Source organism: Phalacrocorax aristotelis, chromosome 27 (genome assembly GCF_949628215.1).
Source record: "Phalacrocorax aristotelis chromosome 27, bGulAri2.1, whole genome shotgun sequence".
Classification (NCBI taxonomy): domain Eukaryota; kingdom Metazoa; phylum Chordata; class Aves; order Suliformes; family Phalacrocoracidae; genus Phalacrocorax; species Phalacrocorax aristotelis.
In genome coordinates, this window is record NC_134302.1 from 49,615 (window position 1) to 76,535 (window position 26,921).

Sequence of the window (26,921 nt, forward strand, 5' to 3'; positions counted from 1 at the left end):
CAGGGACGGTGACTCCCCCACCTCCCTGGGCAGCCTCTGCCAGTGCTTGACAACCCTTCTGATGAAGAAATTTTTCCCAGTAGCCAACCTAAACCTCCCCTGGCTCAACTTACAATCATCGAATGTCCTGAGGTGGAAGGGACTCGCAAGGATCATCGAGTCCAACTCCCTGTCCTTGCACAGGACAACCCCAAGCTCACACCATGTCTCCGAGGGTGTTGTCCAAGTGCTTCTTGAATATAACTTTAAGCCATTTCCTCTCACCCTATTATAGACTCATTAAGGTTGGAAAAGTCCTCGAGGATCATCAAGTCCAACCGTCAGACCAACACCTCAGGCCCCCTAAACCATGTCTTCAAGTGTCGCGTCTACAGGTTTTTTGAATGCCCCCAGGGATGGCGACTCCCCCACCTCTCTGGGCAGCCTCTGCCAGTGCTTGGCCACTCTTGCAGGGAAGAAATATTCCCTAATCTCCAATTTAAACCTCCCCAACGCAACTGGAGGCCGTTTTCTCTCATCCTATGGCTTAGTTCCTTGGGAGCAGAGACTGACCCCCCCCTCACTCCAGCCCCTCTCAGGCAGCTGCAGAGAGCGAGAAGGGCTCCCCTCAGCCCCCTCTTCTCCAGGCTAAACCCCCCCAGCTCCCTCAGCCGCCCCCCAGCACACTTGTGCTCCAGACCCTGCCCCAGCCCCGCTGCCCTTCTCTGGACAGAAGATGCCTTGTTACTTGGAAAAACAGACCAGCTCCCACTAGCCTGACCTGGACATCACCGGCACCAAATGAAGGCACTTATCCCTGCCTTTACCTTTTATTTCCTTTTTTTTTTTTTTTTACATAAAAAGCAGCTGTGAGACCCTTGTGATTGACAACTAATTAACAGACAATCCTAATTCCTCAGCCCCCCCTGCGGGGGGAGGGGGGGTGTCCATCACCGGGGTGGTCCCGGGGGGTGCCGACGTGCTCCGACCGCCGAGGAGCAGGATGCTCTGGGGGGTACCGAGCCGCTGGGTACCGCGTCTCCCCTCCTCGGTCGCCGCACCGGGGCTGCGGCCGTAGGGCGGGGCGGGATGCGCCTCCTCCTCCTCCTCACCACCACCGTCCTCCTCCTCCTCCTCCTCCTCCTCATCCTCCGCCGCTGCGCGGAGCCGGGGCGGGGCGGCCCCTGCGGCAGCGGCTCCTCCGCCCGGCTCCGCCGGTGCGCGTTGCTCCGCCGGTGCGGGGAACGGCGGGGCTGGAACGCGACCGGCCATGGACGGCGGGGGAGCGGTGCGGGGCGCGCCGCCCCTCTAGGCTCGCCGTGGGAGAGGTGAGCGGGGGGGCGGGGTGGGGGGGGGGGTTCCGCGGGCGTGGGAGGGGGTTTGCGGGGGCCGACACGATGCGGGGGGGGGGGGGGCGGGGATGGAGCCGCGGTGGAGCGGGGGGCACCGGTGCCCCCCATCCTCCTCCACCCACCGCCGCACCCGAGCATCACTAGCGGAGCACGGGCGCTCCCACCCCCCTAATATTTGTCCTCCGGACTTTCTGGCTTTTAACCCTCTCAGCGTCACGTAGGGTAAGAATAACACGAGAGGTCCAGCTCAGCGCGATGGTTTTGTGATTTATTATCCCCCCCCACCCCCTCCCCTGAACAGTTCTTGATAAATTGCAGTGTCATTGTCAGACGAGCCTCCCGCCGCCGTGCTCGGGTTTAACGCTTCGCCCCAAAGAGAGAGGTAGGATCCACCCTTACCGTTGCAGGCACCGATCCGTGAGGATGCGGCTTGAGCCGCCGAATTCCAAGCGCAGGTGGCCGGAGTGGATTTTTACAGGGCAGAAGGGCTCCTAGCGAACAGTTTGGAGGCGTTGAAACGATGGTTACCGGTCCTTTCATCTTGCTTTTCCATTATTTGTCTTCTTTTCCCTTCTGGAAGAGGTAGCGGGATGGCAACGTACCCCCGCTGGGTTTGCAAGCCTCATTTTTTCGCAGGGTCTCGAGGGCGGCGTGTCCTTTACGCGGTGGTACGGCCCGAGGACGGCGTGTTGCGGAGGGGCGTAGAAGGCCACGGCGAGCTGGCGATCGCAGCCGTTACCATCGGAGCGACACAACCCTTTAGGCTCGTTTGCTCTCTGGCGTGGAGTGACTGACACTACAGCTGGAGGAGCGGGTAGCGTTGTCTCGGGGGTGACGGCGTTGTCATTGAGACCGGCTAAGGTGATTCTCCGCAATTGAAATAGCGAAAAGACTGCATAGACTGTGGAGCTGGACTGAATTTGCTCTGAGAGGAGGAAGGCTCCCCCGACGGCATGCCGGGGAGCTGGAATCAGGGGCCTCCTTACCCAGAAAATCAGTTTGAAAATGGGGCTGTATTTTAGCAAAGGAAGATTTTGCTCTTAAAGAGCTCCAAAAATCTTTTATCACAGCTGAATCTATATATTTTTTTTTTCATTCTGCAGCTGGAGGTTTTATGAGTGAAAACTCTTGCTATAAGCATGTAGGGTACTTTATTTTTAAACCTTAAAAATACCTTCTACAGTCTTTAAAAAAAAAAAAACACAACAAAAGGCAGCAGCGGAGAGTGGCTGCCAATTTTTTAATGTGCCTGGCTGATCATAACTCACAAGCAACTGGCCATTATTTCCCGCCCTCCCCCCCACCTTTTCATAATTTAGGAAGAAATTATATGTTTTTAATCTTCCATATGATTTTCCAGGTTGGTAGCCCGGATGACTCTGAGATTGTCAGCGTCGCCGCAGGCAGTGCAGCATTTTCTTTCTGCTCCCTACCGGCTTGCCTGATGCCACGGCTGGAGGGTTTTTCTCCGGCGCAGCGCTCGCTTGCTGCGCTTACCGCGAGAGGGCCCAGTCCGCGCCTGGCTTTGGCGATGCGCACGTGGGGACGGAGCTGCCGTACTCTGGGACCCGTGATTTCCTGGGGAGGGAAATCTCATCCCCAACCTGGGCTTTGCATGGATACTCTAGGGCTGGTAGATCTGTGCTCTTTTTAGAGCCGTCGGGATGTTTTTAGGAGTGGGTATTGTGTTATAACCTCACGCTTGTAGCGGAACAAGGTGGAAAAAGGCCCGTTGTTGGCGTCGCCAATGCTCGTGTTCAACGTTTTCCGCTGGAAACCAGCGGCGTGTTCAGGATGCTCCTTGTTGCCGCGGGGGGTGATGCCCTACTTGGAGCTGGCGGGCGCGTGACGATGAGTTACGGGCATCCTTGGGAAGGCGCTCCTGCCGGCGGGTTGTCTCGCAATGATTGCCCTTCCAGTTTGCAGGTCGGAGCTGGCGGTTGCGCGCCGTGGAGTTCTTGTTCTTGCTCCAAATGAGGCGTTTAATGTGGGTTCATCGGCGTGGGGGAAACTGTTGGGTTAGAAGAAGCGCTATTACGATCGTCTCGTCTCCCCCGCTGCCAGAAAACTCCACCCAAACGGTTCTCGCATCCAGCTCGTGAGGGTGGAGAACCGCCTCTTAGAAAGAGATCTGTGATCCTGGCCCGCAGGGCAAGGGGGAGCCTCCAGTGTGTCCTTTGGCACCAGGGTCCCCTGTAGACCTGACAAAGGGCCTGGGTGGCTGCAAGACAAAGGTCTCCAGGGGTGCTGTGCTATCGGTGCCAGGAACTTTGCGCGGCGCCTTGTTTGAAGGCTAAATTAGCGGGTTTGTAGCCCGAAGCTCAGTTGGCGTTGGCTCCCGCAGGCAAGGCAGAAGCGGCATATTTAACTCTCTTGTTGGCCTCGAGCAAGAGTTTCTCCTCGGGTAGAGCAGGTTCTGCCATCCCTGGCAGTGACATGGATGGGGTGGGTTGCGTCGGAGAAACGTGCTCCCAAAGAAGCACGGACTATGCGTGCGTCACGTGTCTTATCGCATCTTGGCCTTCTTGGTGGCCGAAGGTTTCGGTTTCTCTCCAAAACAGAGGTTCTTTTTGGATATCTTAATTTTAGCTTTGAAAAGGAAGCGTTTGTACCCACCAACGTCCCTCCTTTGGAGGGAAGAGTTTGTCCACAGGGAGGTTTGTTCCAAATCAGCCCTTTTCCACCACTCTGAGAAAAAGAACCTTCATGGCTGAAGCTCCTGGTACGGAGGAAGGGGAGAAACCACAGACTTCTGGTGGTTTTTGTTTTTCTTTTTGTCTTTTTTTCCCCAAAAATGGAATTTACTGAAAATTTCCCTGTCTTAACTCCTGGATTTTTGTGTTTTTTTTTTTTTTTTTGTCTTTCTTGCAAAAATGTCTTTTTTTAATTTTTATTGGAAGATTCAAAAAACATGCAGGGAGCTTCAATATTTTCCCATCCTTTTCAACCAGCTCTTCTTGCCTGTGCTGGTGGTGGGCGTTTGGAGTGGGTTTTCCTACAGACTGTCAATGAAATGCTATGTTGACAGTTCCTTGGCCCATCAGGCTGATCAGGTTCCTCCCTCCTTTATTAAAAAAAAACAACCTGTGTAATTTGCTTGAATTGTTTAGGTATTAAATGACTGGATATAGAGATTATTTTTTCCCAATACTTTCCATGCCGCCCAGGTTGGGGCGCTGCAAGGAGACGCTGAGCAGGCGGATAAGGATGATGCAGGGGGGCTCCTTGTTTGGTCGGAGCCTTGGGATGATGTAAGAGATGGAGGGAGAAAGCGTGTGTGCGTGCCTCGACTGCTCCCTGGTCCCCAGGACAGCAGAGTTTTAGGTAACGATGGTCGTGGTTGAGATGAAGGTCAACTTCATTGGTGATGGGCCAAGTCATATTTGATTTGCTGCTTGAGCTCCACTTGGTTGCAGCCGGATTCTCGCTCGTTGCTCCTGCTGTTGCTGTTGACCCGTCCTGGGAAGGGTTCGTGTGTTGGTTCTCCCTTAGAAGGGGTAAAAATCAGGCTTCTGGAAGATGGTTGCAAGGCGAACGCATCTCTTGGGGTTCACAGGCCGTTCACCGGTCCAAAACTGGGATTAATTTTTTTTTTCCAGGTATTTTTTGTTTTCCAGCCTGCTCGTAGGTTGCCTGGAGCAGAGAGCGTGAAGTCGCAGCGGATGTTTCTCGTTGAATTTATTTTTGAAAAAGGGTGCGTGTGGGGGAAATCACTGTCATCTGCATGAAAGGTTTTTCACTCATGTAATTTCCGTGGATTGAATAAAGGGAATTTTGTTGCAGTGGGAAATACTGGACAAAGGAAAACTCTTTGTGACCTCCAAATAATTTTTTTTATTATTTTATTTATTTGTAACAGAGAATCTCCACTTCTCTGATCCAATGCTGAACTCCGTGTCCTTTGCTAGAAGAGCAATTAGCCTGGGAAAGCTGGCAACGCTTAGCCCCAGAGTGACGGGAGTTCACCATGAAGCACAGCGCCTTTGAAATATGTGCATATTCTTTTCTAATCAGTAACAATCACACTTCCAGACAAATTTCAAGGATCACTGAACCTCTGCTGAGCCCTGTCATGTGCACTGAGCGCAATCCTGCAAAAACCCAGTATCTCCTCCTTTCTCTGCTCTTTGTGCTTTCGCTTTTCTTAGTCAAAGCTGAATTATTAATAGTCTTACGGATGCTCCATGACACCCAACCGGTTTAACCCAGGCTTAAAAGTGGGATGTTTCTGTTCAACTTCAGTCTTGCCCAGGGTTAGCAGCTTGTTTAAGCCGCATGCAAGCGTGACCTTCATATTGTACCGAAAAGAAGCATTTTGTGGTACCTTTGTACGATTCTCACCTTTAAGTTTATCAAAGCAATTGTACGTGACTTTGTGACTCAAAATCTTGGCAATATCGGAGCAGGCTGGACACGGCAAGTTTGCTATTTCTTGCTGCGCTGGTCTTTAGAGGGTGCAGGTAACGCTGACCTCCGCTTGCCTTTGAGCTTCAGGGGTTGGGAAGTTCTGGAGTCGCGGGGAGGGGTGGAAGTGGTAGGAGGTGGGAGGGAGACAGACAGGCAGCCTGTTCATAAAAAAAAAAGAAAAAGCTTTTAAATTGCTATACTAAAAGAGTTAATCGCTTGTGCTCACGCCGCTGAGAGGTCTTAATTTTTGGTATCTAACGTGAGGTGAAATCAACTCTTAGATAGATACGCTTTGTCTTTTGGAGGTGCATCTGCCCGTCTTTTTTCTGGGATGAATGCTGGGAGCCCCGGCTGTGATGAAAATAAGGTGTATTGATTGGAAAATATCTTCTGGGGTCCGGTTTAGCAAAGTCAGCGACTTGATTTCAAGCACCAGGCAGATCGGCTCACCGGGGTGGACAAACGGTGAATGAAACGCGTGTTGGCGCGGAGATGCGTGTCTCGAAATGCTCCGAGGAGGGATGTTTCTGTGGGAATCGGTGTCTGTTTGTGCGTGTCACAGTAAAAAGGTGACGTGACTTCTGCTTTGAATTTATATAAAAATATATATATATGCAAGACTAAGCTGGAAGGTGCAGCGTGGCTTTCATATTGGAAGACCTTCTATGTTTGTGCTGAAGTCCCTCTACTTGTGTTGCCGGCTTACTTAAAGGTCATCTGGCAAAATAATCTATGTTCAGAAAAGGCTTCCTTCTTGTTTTCCTGTCTTTGAAAATGGTTTGGACTTAGCCTATCAGTTCAGGTCCTGATTGAAGCCTGAAAGAAGCATGAGTTGGAGGTCGGACTAGATAAGCTTTGGAGGTCCTATTCCGACCGAAATTATTCTGTGGATTCGCTGTTTAACAGCTGTTCAAACAGTAGCGTTTTCTCGCTGTGCTTGGCTTTTATATTTCTGCTTAATAAATAAGGGACGTGGCTTTTGCAGCGCGTTTGCCTGTCCGTGCTGGTTGCAAGCCAAGTCTGGACAGGAGGTCGTGTAACTACATGACCATAAACTCAACCTGGTGTGACAAACGGTGTCCCCAAGCGCGGTGCTGGCTGGGGCTAGGCTTGCCTCAACCACAGCTGGTGGCTCCTGCTGGGAAGCCGGTTCGTGTCCTTTCGATGGGTAACACGGGGAGCGTGAGCCCTAATCTGCCTGCAAAATACCGCGCGTAGGTGTAGTTAAAACTGTTCTGGTTATGAGCACAAGCCTTGCCGTGTGTATTGGTTAAACCTGAAAAAAAAGGGTGGAGAAAATGCTATTTGGCACCTGCTGATAGTCTTCTGCGAGCCTTGGATCCGCTGCCTTGTTGTGCCTGGAAGTAAGGAAGGTTGTTTTCTAGGAGAAGACCCTGCAAGGAAAGGCCACCGCCGCTTGGCAGGGGGCCTGCGATGGTTGCAAAGCAGCCGAGCGTCCTTTGGGAGCTGCGAAGTTCAGCAGCGAAAGGGCAACAGGCTCCCTCCGTCGAGGGCTCGCAGGCATTTCCTTGCTGTGAAAACCAGCAAGGTCGAACAACCGCATATTTCCTCCTCTTTGTGGTTTTAAAACGCTGATCTATTTGGACTTGTTGCTAGAATGGAACCTATTTCTTTCTACTCCCTCTGTTTAACCGCCACGAGAGACTGGAGGTGCGGAATCGCTCTTCGTTTCCAGCTGGAACGAAGCACGGTTCCTGGCACGGGTTCGCCGGGTGACGTTCCCATGAATTCGGAAATAGCCACGGGTGATGCTGCCGCCTGCCCTGCTCAGCTGCTGCCGAGGCTAAAATACGCGCAAACCCCCTTCTCGGTGCGAGAGAGCGCGGGTTCCCTTCCTGCCGAAGACGCCTGAAACAGCGAGGGTGCTTTGAGTGGTTCTTGTTCCGCTGATGGCCTGTCAGGGATGCTTTTTTTAATTAGAGGAGGGTTCTCAGAGCAATGTAATTTCCATTTTTTTTTCTTTCTTTAAACCTTTAAACTGAAAAATGAGCTGGGTAGGATCAATGGTGGTATGTAGAGCTTCGCACTACCCATCAAAGGGCTTGGGGGTAGTGCTGTCTTGAGGAAGGCTCTTCCATCTACCAGAGGTAGATTATTTTCATAGCTTCTAATTATTCATTAAACCAGAGCTGGGATTTAAGAGGAAGTTGAATTTTGGGTTTGTTTTTTTTTTTTTTTGTGCTAATAGGAGCTTGCTTGAGGGTTGACGTACACGTGAAACACCGAGATTCATATGTTCTTTGTGAAAAGTGGGTTACAAACGCTTTGAGTCGTCATTAGCTACTGTATAAAAATCACTAAGTAACATAAAAGGGCAGAGCTCGCTCCTCCTTTCCCTTGAAATACGTTTTAAATGTACAGAGGATAAGGTGGACATGTTGTTTGGACTCGCCCTTTCAACCCGACCAGGCTTGTGGCGGCTTCAGGAGCGAACGGAGCCTCTTGGCATTTCCAAAAGAAGCCAGATTATTTAGCTTTCTTTCTCTCCCCCCCCCCCCCCCCCTTCTCCCACTGTAATTAGAAGCCATTTCTGGGTCTGAAATTACCGACTCGCCAATTCACCTGGGAGCAGATCCCTTTCCCCGAGTTCCCCCGTAAGGTTTATGCCATCAGCGAAGGAGAGGAACCCTAGAACAGCGTTATGGCGTGGCACCCCGAGATCATTACAGAGATTTTGCCGTGACGGCACGTTTTCCTTCTGTTCTTATTTTTCCTGTTGTGAGACGCGATACGCGCAAGCAACGCAAAACCAGGTCATCAGCATTAAGTCGTCGGTGTTTGTGCCTGCTTAGTGCTGCCTTCCTGTATTATATTAAGCCCAAAGTGTGCGTTCTTAGTTTCATATGATTGGTTTTGGGGTGGTTTTTTTCTTTTTTGCATCAAAGGTGTGGGCTCGGTTGGCTAAATCAGCCTGATTTCAGGAGGGTTTTGCGTAGATTGATGTAGAGATTGAATTTGTGGCTGTTCTCTTCTCAGGTTGAGCTGCCAGAGCACCAATAAGCAACTAAATGGTAAGGTTTCTGTTTCTTTTTAGGACGAGTGCTTCCCTCTGAAACACAGCTACTTAATCCTTTGAATTCCCTTGAATAGAGGGTTGCCCTAGGGCTGGATGCGTGTGTGCGCGGGTTCCCCCTGGTTTTGTATTTCCGAGGGATATTTGCATGAGAATGAGGAACAGCGCAGCATTTTTGTGTTGGGATTCCCGTGCCAAAATGAACTGCCCTTATTCATGGGGGGGGGGGGGGGGGGGGAAAAAAAAAAAAAGAAGAGCTTGTGGCCGCTTCTGCCTCGCTTTGAAGGAAGTCGCTTGACCGCGGTGTTGACCCGTTGTTGGCCGGGACGAGCAGGAGAGGGGCCTTTGTGGCTGTTGTGCAACGCTGGGAAAGCTGTTGCCTTTTCTTGCAGCTCTTTTTTAACCTTCTGGCTTTTACTTGCTTCTCCTTCTTGAATGAAACCTTCCAAAACCGCCCGTTTTCTTGCTTTACGGGTGGCTACGAGCAGGGCGCGGCACCATGCGTAAATATTTGGAGCTGTTCAAAAATACTCATTTTTGCCTTAACGCTTCACCAAATGCTCAGTTTACCGCAGCGCAGGTCTGAGTGTTTGTCTTTAAGTCAGGTTTTACCCCTGAAATAGTTTTCTTTCGTTATCTTTTTTAGGATGACTGATCGACAGCATGTGATTTATTGAATCTTGCCTCTTTTTCTGGACGTCTCCCCAGGTCACAGGGTTGCTTGGCTGGATGTGCTGCCCCGAAATTACTCTTCTTAAAGGGGAAAAAAAAAAAGAGCATCTAAAGAAAAGGGGGAGAAGGCTTGGCAAGGCTTTGGTTCTTTATGACACGGCTCCTATTTCAAGGTAGCTGAAGGGTTTCCTCAACCTGCAGCTTGTGGAGGTTTAATTCATTATCACTTTGAAGCCCTGAATTTGTTTCCTTCCTCCAATTGTCCTCTTTTTTTTTTTTTTTTTTAAAATGAAAACATTCTTCCTTGAGTCACCGTAACTAAGATCTGAATTGCAAATTACATTCCATCAGAGAAAACAAGGGGGTTCCCCAACCCCCTGACTAATCATACCCAAGCAGAGGAAATCAGTGGTGCTATTAAAGGAGCCACGATGGGAAAAGGGAGTGAAACCGGGTGCTTTTCCTGCTTTAACATAAGCGAGCGATCCTTGGTTGTCTCTGAAATAAACTGCCTTTTCTAGGAATATTTTTATAATAGCGCCGGGCTGTCTGCAGTTCCTGAACTCATTCCTGTTGGCTAATCTCATAATTTCTTCCCCTGAACTTCCAGTTTAGCACCCACACCTTACTAATTAGCAGAGCGATGAGCGCTGACGGGGAGTTCTTTGGCAAACGTACAGATTTCAGTCAAGTATTTAGCTAAGATGGGCGGAAAAGTGGAGGATGCCGAAGACGAAGGTACTGTGAATTGTTCAAGTGGCGTTTAGGGGTCTTATTCCTCCTCCTTCGCTTAACTGGGAGTGAAATCTGCTTTTGTGCCACAGATGTTATATACGTTACTTGTATATTCACCCCTTAAGCGGTGCCTTTCTCTGCCGGAGTTGCTCCGCGGGCCGCCGCGGTTGTTATTTTGCAGGGGGATAAAACCCCCTAAAAACGAGCTGGAGACGACAAGGAGCGGCCGCGAGGTTGGAGAGAAGAATTCAGGATCCGTGCTTTACTCAGACAAGGGTGGGAATGGTGGGAGCTGGATCGGGGGGGGGGGGTGGGAAGGACCCGCTTGGGAATATCTGCAAGAATCAGTGGCTTGATCCGTTTGAAGTTTTTTTTTTTTTTGCTTTAAAATGTAGATCAGCCCCTGTGAAGAATGAAAACAAGAGTCCTTGCCATGCTTCTGATTTGCTGGGGTGGGGGTTTTTTTGGGGGGAGGGGTGCCTCTTGTTCTTTTTCTCTTCTTTGTGAGGATGTGGTTGTTCATGTGGTGGGTTTTGGGTTGGGTTGGTTTTTGGTGTTTTTTTTTCTCTTTGGTGCATTTTTCTGTTTGCAGGGATTTTTTTTGTTTGTTTGTTTTAGGTTTTTTTTTCCTGTGTCTGTGTGGTGGTTTTTTTTTTTAGTGTTGGGCGGGGTTTAGCTATATCTGCATCTGTCCTACATAAGCTGCTTAACTTTGCAGCTGTGGCAACCGGAGGGTAGGCTGTATCTTTCCCTGGAGGGGCCTGGGAGCTGCCTGCGTCCAGGCACGTAGCCTTTCTTTTAAGGAGGAATGAGCTAAGCTCGGCTTTAACAGTTCACACGCTGCCTTAAAGCCAGTAAAGCCGCTCCAGGTACGTTCCGCGGGCTGCAGAAACCTCAGAGTTATTTCTGAAGCCAAGTTCAGCTGTGTCAGCGTGCCACTGGGGGTGAATCAGCCCTGATGGAGCCAGAAATAATTAACCTTGGGTGCAGGGCTGTGCTAATGCAGCTGCACTTCTGTGAATTTACAGCATGAGCGGCTCTGTGCCTGACGGAGATGTTTTCCAGCTTGCTCGGAGACCGTTCCGACTTCTCCAATGCTGTGCTCCGCTGGGGATGCTGGAGCTGTGCTGGTGAAGAAGTGTTCCTTGCCTCTGGTAATATGAGGTCTTGCGGGAGATCTTGCTCCCACTCAGACCTCCCTACTCCAATTTGCAAGGAACTAAGGCTGCTTGGATGTCCTTGTGTTCTTTGGAGAATCTCTGTCTTTCAGCAAATTCTGGCCTGAATGCGCTTCATTTCTGAGTTGACGGGAGGAGGAAAGGGAAGAGGTTGAAGTCCTTGGTCCCTGAGCAGTGACTGTGTGAGATTCCTGCAGGTGGCTATATAAGATCTTGCAAACTTGTTTGGGATCTGGGTGGCTTCTACACCGCCATGGCGCTAGAAGAACAAAACGTCACCTACGGAGTGTCAAAGTGGATCTTTAAAGCTTCGTCCTTTTGCTTGGAGGCCTTGGAGCGTCCGTGCTTCGCTGCCCGGCGTGGTTCATGGATTTACCAGGGCTACCGCAGGGGCCAAGCCAGCGGCGATGCCTCAGAACGGGTGGTGAAGGCAAATGGGAACGACCTCTGCCGCTGCAAGACCAAAGAAAGGGGACGGAGCTGAATTTTTTCAGGGGAGGCTCTCGTGGTTGCCTTCACACCACTCCACTGAAGCAGAGCGTGGTCGTTAAATGATTTTTGTCCATTTATTCTGCCGTCTGTGAAAATGGTTATAGCAAACGAGACGTCACAACGTTTTGTTTTCTCAGCAAAATTCGATATTGAAAGGTAAGCAGCTCTTGGACCACGCAGCCAGAGACCCAATTAAATATACAGCTCGCAGATTGTACGGCCTGACGGCACGCCATGGGAGGAAATAACAGGCATCGGCACACACGGTCAGTTTTATGGCGAGATACGCTAAATATTTTGCATTCTGGGAGGGAGCCCGGTAATATTTCCTCTGCAAGTGCCTTTATCGTGGCTTTTTGCAGGGTTCTGGCGTGTGGGTGGGCCTGGTGTGGCGCCCAAGGACGCGTAGACTTGGAGACCACAAGGACGCGTATGTTGGTGGCACATGGAGCATCCCACTGAGGTGCGCTCTATAAATACGTGATAAATATGCAAATAGCTTGTGTGGGTGGTGTGGAGAAGGGCAGATGGAGGTTTGGATAGTTAGAGTGGCTTTTCCTGTGGTTACACAGTATGTAGCTGGGAAAAGGATTTATTTTATATGGATATATGTCGGCCCGATGAGATCTGTGGGGCTTGTTGCTGCTTTGTGCTTATGGGATGGGCGGTTTTGTGCACGTTTAGCAGGAAATTTCCTCTGTTTCCTCTGGAGGTTTCCTCGCAGACTCCAGGGACACACATGTGCATGTAGTATTCCCAAAAGGAACATGCGCCGTGCCTGGAAAGCACTGGGAGTCAATCCTACCCCGCAGACCCGAGGACAGCCGGGCTTTCTGGTGGTTTGCAGGAATAATTTGAAAAATATCCGTGTCTGGTGGAGGAGGAACAGGAGAGAGACCTCTGGACTGGCTGCTGTGAGCTGCTGCCGCACCTTCCCCCCCCATCTTATGACTGGGTCAGAAATAAATCCAAACACTATTAAGGTGATAACACTATTAAGGCCAGAAGTGTCAGCACCTGGGGAAGAGGCCAGAGTGTTTATCAAAATGCACTTAAATGTCCTCAGCCTCCAGCCTTTCGCGCTGCGGTGTTGGAGGAATTGAGGCAGCCCACAGGCGCCACGAGTGATGGGTTACAGAGTCTATTAATTACGCAGAAATCAGATTTTCTCTCTGGGGTTGATCGGCTTTGGGCAAAACTCGCATAGGAGGAGTTCGTTGGCGGCTCTTGGGCGTGAAGCAGCCGTCCGTGAGCGCCGGTGGCGGAGGTGTGGGCTCGGAGACGGCTCCGGTGGGGTCAAGGCTTGGGGAAGCTTCTGCACGGTTCGTTGCTTCCCTGGGTTTCCAGTAGCCGTGGGAAAGCCGCTTCAGCTCTTCGGGCGTGCTAAGGGACCTCGTGAAAGCAGGAGAAGTGGAAGAGGCTGCTTTGCTCGGCAAAGGCAGCGACTGGGATCCGGTACGGGCTACGGGTGCTTAGCAGAAAATCGGGATTAACAACGGCACAAGGAGGGTTTGGAAAGACTAAAAGCAACAAGGCAAAGCTAGGACCGAGTAAATTCGCCGCGGGTCACGCCGCGCTGTCGTGCAGCCCGACAAAAGCCGCAGAGGAAGTTTTTTTCCCGCACACAAGTTTTAACCCGCTGGAAAAAAAGGCACTTTGGTTTTTTTTTTTTTTTGGGGGGGGGGGGGGGGGATTGGGACAAGGTTTACCAGCCACAGTCTGGGGAAGATTGTCGCTTTGACAATCAGGTCGGTTCAAGAGGATTCTGGATGTTGAAAGGCGGCTAATTCGGTCAGACGCGGCAACCCTGGGGCATCAAGAAGCTTCTGCCCGAGTACGGGTAAATCTCAGCGTCCCAGTTTTCATTACTTTTTACTAACTGGAATATAATCCTGCCCTAAAATGCTCGGAGAGATAAGGTCGTGCCTAGACTTTCAGGTCTGCTTTTCACATTTACATTTTCTCTGTGGCTTAAGCTCTATCAGGAGCTATTTGCCTTTGTCGGGGTGCTTTTGGAAAAAAGACCTCTCTGCATCTCAAAGCTTATTTGAATTTAACAAGAGGATGGTAATGCCTTTCCTGATATATGCTGCATCTTTTAAACTTGCTTTCTTGCGTGCATAATAGTCGTTCTTTCTCTGTCTCATTTTCTTTCCTTTCAGCTGTTTGCAAAGGTTTTTACAAAAGCTGATTCACCAGCGACTGCCATGTAATGTAATAGTTGCTGCCTTTTAGATGGTGTTAAAATGAACCTCTAAAATTGTGCCTATAAAACACCTATTTATCAAATAGTCCTGAAAAAGAGACTGTCAACGCAGTTTTTTTTTTACATGTTTATTGTATTATAATTAAAATCTTGCAGAATATATGTTTATACTACGTGGTTCTAGTTTGCATCTGCGTCCCTCAGTAAAATGTCTGAGGGAATTCAAGGGATTAAAATGTATTTCCTATTTTTTTTTTCTCCTTTTATAATTTTCTGCCTCTTTTTTTTTTTGCTTTTTGCATTTTTTCCCTTTTTTTTTTTCCTTTCCAATACATTTTCTCACAGCATTTGGGTGGCTATTGCTGCAAAAAATCAGCCCTAGGATTCTTCTGTCAAGGTGGGTTTTTTTTGTTTTTTTTTTTTTAACCTTTGAAGCAGGATGATTTCTGAGCGGGGTGGGGGGGACATAAATCCCTAGCTGGGACCCAGCGATGCTGTCGTTAGCTGCAGAGACTAACAAAGCTTGACACAAGCTTGCAAACAAAATCCAGCGTGCTTCTTTCCTGGCGTGGAAGGGAAAGGAACAAAAACATGACGCTTTTCAGTGGTACAACGCGCTTCCTGCAAGTGTTTGAGGTGTTACGGTGGTAAGTGTAGGGTAACAGCATGTCTTAGGCTCTGTGGAAAAGGAAATAGTCGAAGTAGCTAATGGTGCTTGTAGAGCTGCCTGAGAGCCGCCAGCTCGCCCAGCTGGCCACGGTGCAACACGTGCCAGCTCCCCGAGGCGGCTGTTGCCACCCGAGAGGTGGCTCGGGATGACTCGCGCCCCAAGATGCAAAACCGCGCCTTGGGAGAAGCTTTAAAACAAAGGAGGCGTGAGGATTGCCATCCGTGGGGAAGGTGGGGCTGGAACGTGGGCTCCGAGGCCGTCCCAAGGCTGGTAGGGGATTGACAGACCTGGCGGTGTTCCGTGAAGCCGCTCAAGGGTTTGGGACACCGTCCCCTTCCGTGGTCTTCCGTTGAGATGCGCAGAGCAAGAGGGGCTGCTTTCGCCTCCGTAGATGTCTGAGCCAGCTCTCCTGGCTGCCGTCCCGCCGGCGCGATGGCTCGGCGCCCCGCGTGGCTTTGCCACAAGAGCCGTCCAACGCCAGGGTGCTCAGACGGCCGAGTTGGGTGGGGGTGTGTGTGTGTGCACGCGGGGTCTCCGCAGCACGCGCATGTCACCCCTCCGAGCCTTTCCTGGCTGAACGATGACGGTAGCGAGCGTGGCTGGCTTTGGATCCTCTTCAGGGGGTTTCTCTAGCACAGTTGCTTATCAAAACACGCTAGGATTTTCCAGAGCTCTCCGGTGGCTTTGGGAATGACTCGACTGAGTCGATTTGCGTGCCGGCATACGAGAACGGCGACGTTTGGGGTTTTAATGGGGTAGATGGGAATAAAGGTCCCCACTGGGTTAATGCACCAGGGATTTGGAAGGCGTTGGTAGCTTTGACACCGGCGGTGTATGAAAAGCAGAGGTGGGAAGGCAGAGCTGCTTCTTTTGACTCAAACTTGTCCTCCTCTACGCCAGCTTTCACAGCCAGGCAATGCACAGCGGTTCCCATAGAGGTTAGATGTTTTCTGTGGTCACTTTATTTTTCTTTTTAAACCAACAGCTGTGTGGCTTTAACTAATTGGCTTTAACTTTGAGGGAGTTAAAGCAAAATAAATCCCCGAGCGGATGATTTTGTTCAGAATTAAAACGCGTTCAGTCATTGTAGATGAGTGGAGTTGGCTAATCCTGATTTGCAGCCATTTAAACTGGGATTAAAAGTGTTCACACGAGGATTAAGTGCAGTTTAAATAATCTACTAGGAATGTAATTCAGATTAAATAGCTTGCGCTCTTGTGAAGGCAGCGTGCTGTGGATTATGGCACCTCTGCGCGGCGTGCTCTTCCCTTTCCTTTTTCAGAATGAAAAGTAAACCATTGCTGTAAGTCACAAATTGAGCGGTCATTCCCCAGCAGCTTTTTGTCTTTTTTTTAATATTTTTTTCTTTTGATTGTGCTTTGACAGGCATTTAATTCATATTCCACTTTTCCCTACGTCTTAAAAACATGAAATTTGTAAAGAAAATATTTAACGTGTTAGACAACCTAAAATCCAGCCTTGATTAGGGGAAGCACAGTCAATAAACCAGAAGAAAAGTATTTGTTTATTCTCTGTGCTAGAAGCTGTATTATTATTCAATAACGGGACATTACTCACCCACCCAGATGGCGAAGGAAGAGGAGAAAAAGCGAGTGTTTTGGGGCTGAATGGAGAGAGAATCGCTGAAGATGCCTTCAGTGGGTTTGCTGGGAATTCAGACCGAGCGGACCTTACGCGCAGCCCTGGCTTGGGCAATATCTCCTGGCAAGTGCCGGGATGACTATCCTATGGAGGTATTTGCTTCCATAGGCACCTCTTTTTGGTTTTCTTTCCTCCTTTATTGCAGTGATTTGTATTTATTTATTTATTCCCCCCCCCCCAGTGCCCCAGGACTCCTCCCCTCCATTTGCCATGGAGGGATGCTGTGCTTGCTGATGCTGACACACACGCCGACAGCCCAGGCTTACCTTGGCGCACATCACGTACGCTCGGGCAGCCTCCTGGTTTGTCTTCTGATTCATTTTCTGCTTAGGATGTGCCGATTTTAAACCGCTTCAGAGATTTTTTTTTTTTTTGGGGGGGTGGGGGGTGGGGGGCGTGCGTGTCGGCAGAACAAGGATAAACTGTGATGCCCTACAGCGATGTGTTGAGAGACGGCCAGATGATGCAGCAGTTTGTCATGGTGTTTATTCAGAGGAAGCGTGCGAGCTTGCCAGATTTATGATGTTTATCAAAACTGTGCAGTCTTTCCATTTTGAGGCAGCCCGGTCAACCCCAGCAGGTAGCACTCGTCACAAAAACGTGGGCCTGGAAGAGACCTTGGTTTTGCCTCGCCACCCCAGGGCAGGCTTCATCGGATACCACGGTGGCGAGGGAGATGGTCAAGGACCTAAATGGCTCATTCGTCATCGTTGCAGGTGGTTTGGCGAACTGACATGCCCTTAAATGATAAAGAGAAAGGATTTAGCTTTACCTGATGCACCCTTTTCCCTGCCTGGGAGAACAGAAGAATTTTACTTCAAGGGTTTCATTAACACTGCTCAAGGTGATATAATCATTTACGTGAGATCCGGAGAACTTGCTAAAGGGCTCTTAATGAGCCCTCTCCACAGTAATTTCATAGGATTGCAGCCTGGATAGTGCTTTTCATGTGTTAAAGCAGCACTTGCGATCCCAAATTAGCACCTGGCTGTGAGCTGAGGGGTCATTTCGCACTACAGGAAAATAGCAGAACATCCCCAAGTGCTTTCTGGCAACGGCCGCCTGTGACAGGGGCTCGTGACGGGGGCTCGCCTGCTCGGCGTGGACTCGCCTGCTCGGCGTGGACTTGCCTGCTCGGCGTGGGTTATGTGCCGAGAGGTCAGGTGTGGGTTTGCTACGCTCAGCGCGTTCTGCCCTACGGCATCTCTCCCCATTTAATGAGCATCCTTCAGCTGTAGCACCCTCCAGGCGCTCCAGGGCCGTTGCTTTGCCCTCTCCGTGCGCTCCTGTCCTTGCCCTCTTCAGCTGCAGTAATTATACGCCGCGAGTTGCAAATCGTGACCTCAGTGCTTCGTACCCATTTTCTTTGCTTTGGTCAAAGCTGTGACTTGGAGGCTTCTCTAAAGAGAATGATAAGGGAGCGTCTCTCTGTCCCGCTCTGGCCTTTGAACCACCCTCTGCTTCCAGGATCGTTAATCCATTATCGTATTTAGATAATTCATCTTGCCCGTGGCTGTATGATATTTAACGTGACGCTCCTGGAACCGACGACGTGTAAGCGCTGCTCAACGGAGGGATGATTTCTTTCTCGCTGCAAGAAAGACGTGGCTTGCGCGACACCGAGCAGCGGGTTCGAGATGCAGCTTCGGTTACGCGCGCCGAGTAAAGCCTTAGCTAAAAGGAGCAAAGCTGCGCTGGTGTCTCTCCCCCAGGCGACGCCTGGCCTTTGGGTTTCGGAGGCGTGATAGCAATCGCCTTGCACGCGCAGCAGGCGCTCGGCTTCCAAGCAAATCCATCTGAACTTAGTAGTCCGTGCGCAGGAGAGGAGTCTTGAGCGAGCTGTGTCTTGGATGACTTCACGTTGGAGGTTTTTCTTAGCTAGGTCAGGCTTAAACTAGGGTCCGCTGGGGATCTCGAGAGTGGATGACTTCTTGCGGTGTTTCTGCGAAGCCTGCAGTCAATTAGGCGGTGGCTGCAGTTGCTTTTTGCATTTCAGACAAATGCTCGTCCCCAGGCTTTTTAAACACCTGTCGCTTGCAGAGTTAAGCTTAGTTTGTTAGGCCTGAGCTGTCAACTCCTCTGACTCTTAGCCACAGGGATTTGTTTTTATTACTGTTGTGCCATGTGCATTTTTTAGGGAAGGACGCTGCTAGAAGATAGATGACGTTTAGGAGATATTCGGTACAATTAGAACTACAGCAGTAACCTAGATTTACTGGAGCAGTGCAGCCGTTTATTAAGTCTAAGTGTGCAGGTCCTAAAATTCCCGCTGGGATTTTGTTTTTCTGTTGTTCTGTTTGCACTGGGCATAGTACCAGCCGTGGGGTCCCTGCCAGAAACAATTCAGAAGATAAACTGTTCCATCCATGAAAACTTCAAACAAAGGTTTTTTTTTCCCTTAAGCCAGAGTACTTAGCCCCTGGTTTTCCGAGAGCTGAATTTGAGAGACTAAAAGATGTGACGAAAAGGTCTGATCTTAAAATCGTAGCTACTTTATTTTTCCTCATTGAGACATAAGCCTTCAGACTAATTCAGTACAACTTGCTCCCTTACCAAGCTATGCTATTATTACTTATTTTGATAGTGCCGCGAGGTTCTGCTTACGTGTGCGCGAAAGGCGCCGAGGAGACAGGCACCGAAGATAAAACAAGGTTAGGGCAGCGCGGAAGATTAACCCGGGCTTTTTTCCATCCGAGCAGGGACGGGGAATAAATACCTGTGCCACATGCGGGACTCGAGCACCTACGTACTCCTACAGTCGGAGATTTCTCTTTAATCAATCTCAGTGCAAGTTTCTACGGGTTGTGTCCAGAAAATCTTATCTTAACAGATCCTCGAGCAACCTGCTGGCTGTGAAAGACTTAAGAATCCAAACTTTTAATATCAGGAGCCCATTTCTCTAGCTGTCCCCTAATTTCATCCTTGCTTCTCGGGATTATCTACTTTGACAGGCGGACGTTTTCCTCCACGCCTGTAAAACTTGGGGAAATACTGCTTACCAAAGTAGAAGACAGTAAAAACCAGAAACGTCTTAGCAGGGCTGCAGCAGATCAAGGGCAGTAGGTCTGAAGACCACGTACCAACGGAGCGTTGAGTCTTGAGGGCGCGCAACCGTCAGGGGAAGCTTCGTGAGGTGCTGACCATCGCCGACGCTTTCTCCATGATTTTTGATTCTCTTCATGCGCTTGGGCTGTTTTGTCTCCGAGAGAAGAGTTTTGGAAGGAAGTCATTATTTTGGTTCAAAAGCACCCTAATTCTGTTGGTTTACTTTGCCTGTATTAAATCTTTTATGGTGCTCACAAAGGATGCCTCAGTGCAAACTATTTCTGGATTTGAGTATGATTTTGGAGAGGAAATCACCTCTGGTGCTAATTAATTCCTCCGTAATCTCGTCCCACTGTGGACCTCAAAACCCCAGTGTATTTTGCTCAAGCTCTTACGAACTCTTCACCCGAAACATTTGACTTTTCTCACTGGCAGTCGAAGGATTTGCTTTGTGTGAGTTTTCTTGCTTCATTTTAATCCTTGTAATAGAGTTAGAGTCCGGATCCTTTGGACCTCCAGAGCCGTCACAAGCCTAGGGACAGCCTTTATAGCCTACGCATCTTGTGAATCCCACCTACCCGGGTACGGTGGATAGCACAGACCAAATATTAGCAGCCGACAGCAAAATGAAATATACCTTTTCAAGAATTAGCAAGGAGAACGTGCAGGTGTTTGGCCTGTGGTCTTGGAAGCCCGAAGGACAAACTCCATTCTGTTGGTCACGGGATAACTCTTTCCCCCTGAATGTGGTCTTGGAGATAACGGTCATTTTTTTGTAGGTGACTCGTGGTTTGTGTTTGCTTGGCTTGTTCACAAGAAGGGAAATGCTGCACGCCGCACGTCTCCTGCTGACTTAATGAGCTGCATCGTTCAAACCGTGACGCCAAGGTGATTTATCATGGCCTCCGTAGGTTCGAAAACAATGAACAAATACAATTTTTGAACTACTGAGGTGATGATTCCGTGAGCTCGGCGGGGGTACAGCGCACTCCCCTCTCCGTGAGCCAGAGAGGTGCTGTGGGAAGGGTGGTGCTCCGGCGCCTTCATCCTTGCTGTGATCAGTATTCACGTTAGTCTCGTTGCCCAGCCTAGACGTGGAGAAGTTGGTCTGCTTAAGGCATCCCGAGACTTTGCTTCCTACCTTGTTTTCTTCCCTTTAATTAAGGTTAAATTGGTTAAACCAACCAATGAGGGGATCTTATATATTATTATTAATATATATTATTATTATTATTGCTATCATTATTATTAGTATTCAGGAGTCTTCCCTCCTTCCTTATTGTCCTGGTCTTGTTGTTCTGAATCTTGGGCTTTAAATTCTGCTGCTCAGTTGTTCCAAACTTACTCTTCCCACCTACAGCAGTTCATTGGCTTCTTTAAAAAGGCGATTAAACTGCCTGTCAGACTCCAAAAAGGCTTCAGCTACGTGCCACCCTGTTCAGATTTGTCAGGAGTTTTGAGACCAACAGGGGTTTTCTTTTTTTTTAAAGAGGTTTCAAAATTCCTCAGCATTTCTTAACTTCCCTGTGGCTGTGGTTTATGTTGCCATCTAGCTGTTGCCTCACGACAACCCTCTCTGCATCCGCTTAATGGTGAAATGTCAGAGTTATGTTGCAATTAAAAAATATATACCGGTCGTTCGGCGTCAGGGAGCTGCAATACGGCCAAAAGTAGGTTCAGAATTACGACTCTTCGTGCGTCCATGCTAACGATCCCCGGCGGTGGCGTCTTGGCACTAATTAACCTTGCGGTGAACTCACAATACCGGTAAAACTCTAAACCAAGGCAAGAGATGAAGGGCACAAAACCCCCTGATGCGAAGCCGTCGCAGGAGGATGTCAGCAGCTTTTTTGGGATTCTTTTTTTTTTTTTTTTTTTTTTTTTTTTAGGATGGAAATTTCCTCCTTTCATCTCAGGACTCTTCAGGTTGTCTGGACACCCCCTCCCCCAAGAAAACGGAAAGGACCAATGCGGTCACGTATTTCAGTGAACCCTGTAAGACCTGCAGGACCTGACTCTGCAGCCCACAGGGGTTGGGGTGATAGTTGGCAGTTGCCTCTTGCTTTTGGACAACCTCACCTCACAGTTTTTGGTTATTAATAGGCTGTAGATGTCTAGAACCGAGGTTTCCACCAGCCCCGCCCCGTAACGATGAGGTATTGGAGGTTTCCTCCAGTTTCTGGCGTGTCTGTGTTCTCCTGGAGAGCTCTTTAATTCTCTAGTAGCGTAAAACTAACAAAATCACTTACTAAATTGCCGGGGTCGTATGCAAAATGAGGTGAGGCAGTAGGAAACCAACTTCCAGGGTCCGTAAATAGAAGTGTATCTGTCTTGCTGCGTTGTGATGTGGTAAATGGCTCTGTCCGCCGGTGGGAAAGCAAAGGTTTTGTTGCCTGCAACAAGCACTAAAATCTCATTGCTTGGTATCTCTTTTAGTATTGTTTTTAAAAGCAGCACTCAGCAAGCATCCAATTATTAATCCTACTCGTAACTTCACAGTTTTATAACTCTTGGGGCATTTTATATAACTCTTGGGCTTCGCTAGAAACCAGCTTTGCAGAGATCTCGAGTATGATTTATTTTCCGTTAAATAGGTGCGGCATTTTAACTAGGCCAGCGCTCCTGGATTTTTGGGGATTTTTGGTCTAGTTTTGCTGCCAAACAGAAATGCTGTTCTTCCACGCGATACCTGGCGGGGCGCTGAATTTCAGAGCAGGGACACTCCAATGCCTCTCGGGTGCTCAATTTGATGAATTCTTGAGGGAAATGTCCATGTACTGCTTAGTTTGAAACACAGTCGGTCAAATGTGGTTTTGTACAGGCAGGGTAAATATAATTCCCACTAATGGGAATGGGACTGTTAATAGCCTGGCATTTGGAGCTGGCTTATGAGCTCTGGGGCGCATGGTGCAGTAGATTGATATTAATTTTATTTCCTTAGCTTTCTCCTTGGGCACTTGGGGTACGTGACATTGTTTGACGCAGTAGGTCATAGAACAGTTTGGGTTGGAAGGGAACTTGCAAGGTCATCTAGTCCAACCCTTCTTTGCATGTCCAGAGAAGGGCAGCGGGGCTGGGGCAGGGTCTGGAGCACAAGTGTGCTGGGGGGCGGCTGAGGGGGCTGGGGGGGTTTAGCCTGGAGAAGAGGGGGCTGAGGGGAGCCCTTCTCGCTCTCTGCAGCCCCCTGAGAGGGGCTGGAGTGAGGGGGGGGTCGGTCTCTGCTCCCAAGGAACAAGCGATTGGAGAGGAAACGGCCTCCAGTTGGGTTGGGGAGGTTTAGGTTGGCTGTTGGGGACTATTTCTTCACCAAAAGGGCTGTCAAGCGCTGGCAGAGGCTGCCCAGGGAGGCGGGGGAGTTGCCATCCCTGGAGGTATTTAGAAGACGTGTAGACGCAGCACTTGTGGGCACGGTTTAGGAGACCTGGTGGTGTTGGGTTGATGGTTGGACTTGATGATCCTCGAGGTCTTTTCCAACCTTAATGATTCTATGATTCTAACCCCCCTGTCGTGAGCAGGGACATCTTCAGCTAGATCAGGTTGCTCAGATCCTCGTCCAACCTGACCGTGGATGTCTCTAGGCATGGGGCATCTACCACCTTCCTTGGCAACCTTTTCCAGTGTCTCACCACCCTCATTGTAAAGCGTTTCTGCCGAATATCTAGTCTAGATGTTTCAGCTTGCGTTGTTCTGTCTGCAACGCTTAATTTGTGGAGAAAACCAGTCTCTTAATTTTTGGGGCTGGTTTAGAAGAGCTTCTGTCAAGATTACGTTGAGATTGGCTGCCCTTGCTAGTTTGCCGTACCATTCGGTATTCAGTCCTCGCCGCTGCTGCGATATTGTCACCCCTAATGCTTCTGATAAAGTGCAATTCTGGAAGAGAACATAACACCTTAATTTCAGGGTGGATGGCCACTTCGGGATGTCCACAAGACTGTGCTGTGAATCTGAATGGAGAATCCATTACCTCGAGGACTCCGTACTGAACTGAATCGCTAATGAAAAGTGCAGGAGACTCCCAAAAAGCAGCACAGGGTGGCAGAGGTTTGACGCTCAACTCGAAGGTCACTTTGAAGGAAGAAGGGCTTAAGCCCCCCCCAGTTTTCCATCAGGTTAGGGGCCCTTTTGTATTTCACGAAGGCCTTAGAGCTACGTTCTTGTATTTGGTCATCCACGTAAATTAAAATAACGGTAACCCCCCGCCTTAAAACCCCCCGTGGCTGAGCTTCCATTGTTTTTTTGAACTACCATCTCTTCAGTTCCCAGAGATGGGCGTTGCAGAATTAAGTTCATGTGAAAGAAAACAATCTTCCTTTAGAGCAAGAAAGCGATTTTTGGAGAACAGGGCATCGACCCAAATAGCAACTGGAACACATGAAGTGCTGCAATCAGAAAAAGCAATAGTCACCACAGCCAGGATGAATAGTCCCCCAGACGAATACTGCGTTAAGGTCATCTACACCTATTTTGTTTGCCATCAAGTAATTAGATTTGATATTTTGTGGTTTAATGCTTGTTTTCTGTGCTCACAGCATCGCTCAGTTTGGCACTGTGGGTTTTTGGGAAGTTATCGGTAGGTTTTATGATTCAGAAAATGACTTTAAAAACCCTTCTGTGTTCTCTGCCAGATTTGTTGGGCAAATCTTGCCCAGTGTACGCAGGTCTCCATGGGAATGCCGCCTGGCAATGAGCAAATGGGCACAGTTGCAAGGGCGCTTTGTCGGCGGTGACGTAAAGCTCTGTTTTATGGAGTCCGTTGTGCCGCGCCTTGGACACGTATATTGTAATCCTTCAGGGAAGATGCTCCAAGACGCTGGAGGTGGACAATAAACAGAGGCTGAGGTCAACTACTGCAACCTGTGGCTGAGCCACCGGGAAAAGTTCATGCACCCAGTGATGGAAAGGTGGGGTTGATGTGGGGGCTCCTTCCCACCTTCGATTTTTACTTGTATTTCTGGGGGCTTCATATGCAAAGGATTTACGTGCTTCCCCTGCACGCTTAGCAAAACCTGGGAGGGTGTATGCATTAGATACTGCAAAGGAAATGCATAATTAATAATTCAGTTTATTATTAACAGCTTTACTGTGGTTTGGGATGATTACTTCACCAGGATGGACTTAATTGTAGGGATTGTTTCAATAAGGCGCTAGATAAATTACTGTCTTGGTACTGTCTCTGAAACACCCTGTTAAAAATCTGCATTTCTATAGAATTTGGAGCATCCTACTGAGAATTAATGATAGTGGGAAAGTTTATGCATGCTTAGTGATTCTGGTCAGTTATGGTACCTGCAGGCCACGCGTTCCATCGGTGAGTAAAATACACCTACAGGTTTCACGCTGTCATTTGTTGCAGAAGTACTGTGAAGTCTGTTCTTCAGACTTCCATTTCAAAGCGAGATGGATCAAGGGCAAATGAATTTAATGAGAGAAAAAGATAGCAAAGGGCCCCGCAATTCGCTGCGCTTGGCTTTTTAAACTTGCTGCCACCACTACTTTTCTGACCCCTTGGGACCGTGTGGTGCTTCAGTTCCTGGTTCTTTCTCCAGTTGGATCTCAGCGGTTGTGCTTGTGTTCGTCACTTCTCATGCATTTTGTATTTCTGTGCTGCAGAGAGGGTTAGGGGTGGTTTTAGGGAAGGATCGTAGCCTTCACGACCACAGAGCATTTAAGATAAACTCATCAATTGCTTTTTTTGTTAGCCAAAACTCTCGAGAATATATAGGAAATTGAGTTAAGAAACCTGTGAAGAAGCGTAAAGTTTTGAGGTCACCGAGGAAAGGACATTGTTGGACGCGCTTTAATTTCTAGCGTCTCCTAAAATAGAGTTATCTGGAATAGCACGACAAAATTTTACATGAATATAGCAAAAAAGAGGCTGGAGCTTTCTGATTGTTATCTCACAGCAGCGAGCAGCTTGGATTTCCATAATGCTTTTCGCAAAGTGGAACATGTTGTAGTGCTTTGCAAAGCATTTAATTACTGGTAATGCTGACGCTGCGCTTCTCCGGCTTAAAGGCTAAAGGCAGGCTCAGAAACAACAACATCCTTTATGTTTTAAGTAATAATGTTTGGAAACCTTTCAGCGTCCTGGAGCAATCCCAGGCTTCTGGAAGGTCAAAAAAAAAAAAGAATCCCAGAGACATCTGTGGTTGAATTGAGCGATACCTTTGTATTCCTCAGCGAGCAGAAGCTGTTTTAATTAGGGGAAGAAGGTTATGACGAAGTATGCTTTTAACAGCCCGTCTCTGAAGTGCTAAAACATTTCGGCAGGAAAGGGGTTTGTGTCGTGTGGGTTTTTCCCTTTTATGCTTTCCAGTGTGGGGATTAAGAAAGCGGTAGTGTAAATACAGCAGTTTGTGCTCAAAGGGGAAAAAAAAACCTTTCCAAGTGTGTTGTTTCTGTGGAAAGGAGAAACCGTAATTCAGCATTGGGATCACAGAATCATGGAGTAATTTGGGTTGGAAGGGACCTTTAGAGGCCATCTAGCCCAACCCCTCTGCCGTGAGCTGGGACATCTTCAGCTAGATCAGGTTGCCCAGAGCGCCGTCCAGCATGACCTTGAGTGTTTCCAGGGACGGGGCATCGACCACCTCCCTGGGCAACCTGGGCCAGGCTTTCACCACCCTCGTTGTAAAAAATGTCTTCCTTAGATCTAACCTAAATCTCCCGTCTTTCAGATTAAAACCACTACCCCTTGTCCTATCGCCACAGGCCCTACTAAAAGGTATGTCCCCATCTTTCTTATAAGCCCTCCTTTAAGCCCTGGAAGGTCACAATAAGGTCTCCCTAAAGCCTTCTCTTCTCCAGGCTGAACAACCCCAACTCCCTCGGCCTTTCCTCGTAGGAGAGGTGCTCCAGCCCTCGGATCATCCTCGTGGCCTCCTCTGGACCTTTTCCAGCAGGTCTATGTCTTTCCTGTGCTGAGATCCCTCTCACCTCCGTGCGGAAGATGGTCAAGAGAGGTTGAACATCTCCCTGGAGAAGGCAGAGGGACTGAGCGGAGGGCCCTGCTTGTCTTAGTGCCGTGGGGTGGTAAGATCCACTGTGCTGCCGTCGGGTACGTGGCGGTGTCAAGACCACGGTGGAGAGGTTTCCTCTGACAGATGGGGTTTTGAAGATTAAAAACCAACATCTGTCAGGAAGGATGGAGGCGTAGTTGATCCTCCCCGTGCATAAAATAAGACCTTGTCAGCGAAATAAAATATTTATGGGGGGAGAGAACTTAGAAATACCATGAGTGCCGTGTAGTAGCGTAATTAATGGCTGAGAGGTAGGACGTAGCTGCTCTTTGTTACGTGGGGGGCAAAACAAGCGTTTCCCAATGAACGCCCGTTCTGGGTCAGGGGGGGAAGTTGTGCTAAATAATCATCGAATCATAGAATGGTTTAGGTTGGAAGGGACCTAATGATGCCTGTGGAGCTGGACTCCCTTTGGCTTGCCAGATGCTGGAGAGAAGAGAGCTTTCCGGTGCTCGTGTAGTCTTTGTGTC

General features: G+C 49.0%; 1 protein-coding gene across 10 annotated transcripts in view; it reads left to right on the top strand.

The window, feature by feature from the left end:
• The first annotated feature begins 1,120 nt into the window (after positions 1-1,120).
• LOC142048789 (leucine-rich repeat and fibronectin type III domain-containing protein 1-like protein) overlaps positions 1,121-26,921 on the top strand; it is a 54,411-nt gene continuing 28,610 nt past the window's right edge. The window contains exons 1-4 of one of the 10 annotated variants that reach the window (XM_075075982.1): positions 1,239-1,307; positions 8,736-8,770; positions 10,060-10,182; positions 11,208-12,005. In XM_075075982.1, the coding sequence (XP_074932083.1) occupies positions 11,944-12,005 (62 nt within the window). In that variant the 5' untranslated portion in view covers positions 1,239-1,307; positions 8,736-8,770; positions 10,060-10,182; positions 11,208-11,943. Of the gene's footprint in view, positions 1,308-8,735; positions 8,771-9,835; positions 10,183-10,698; positions 12,116-12,211; positions 12,313-26,374; positions 26,490-26,921 lie in introns of those variants that run through there. The other 9 variants (XM_075075990.1, XM_075075981.1, XM_075075985.1 and 6 more) reach the window with 9 other exon arrangements.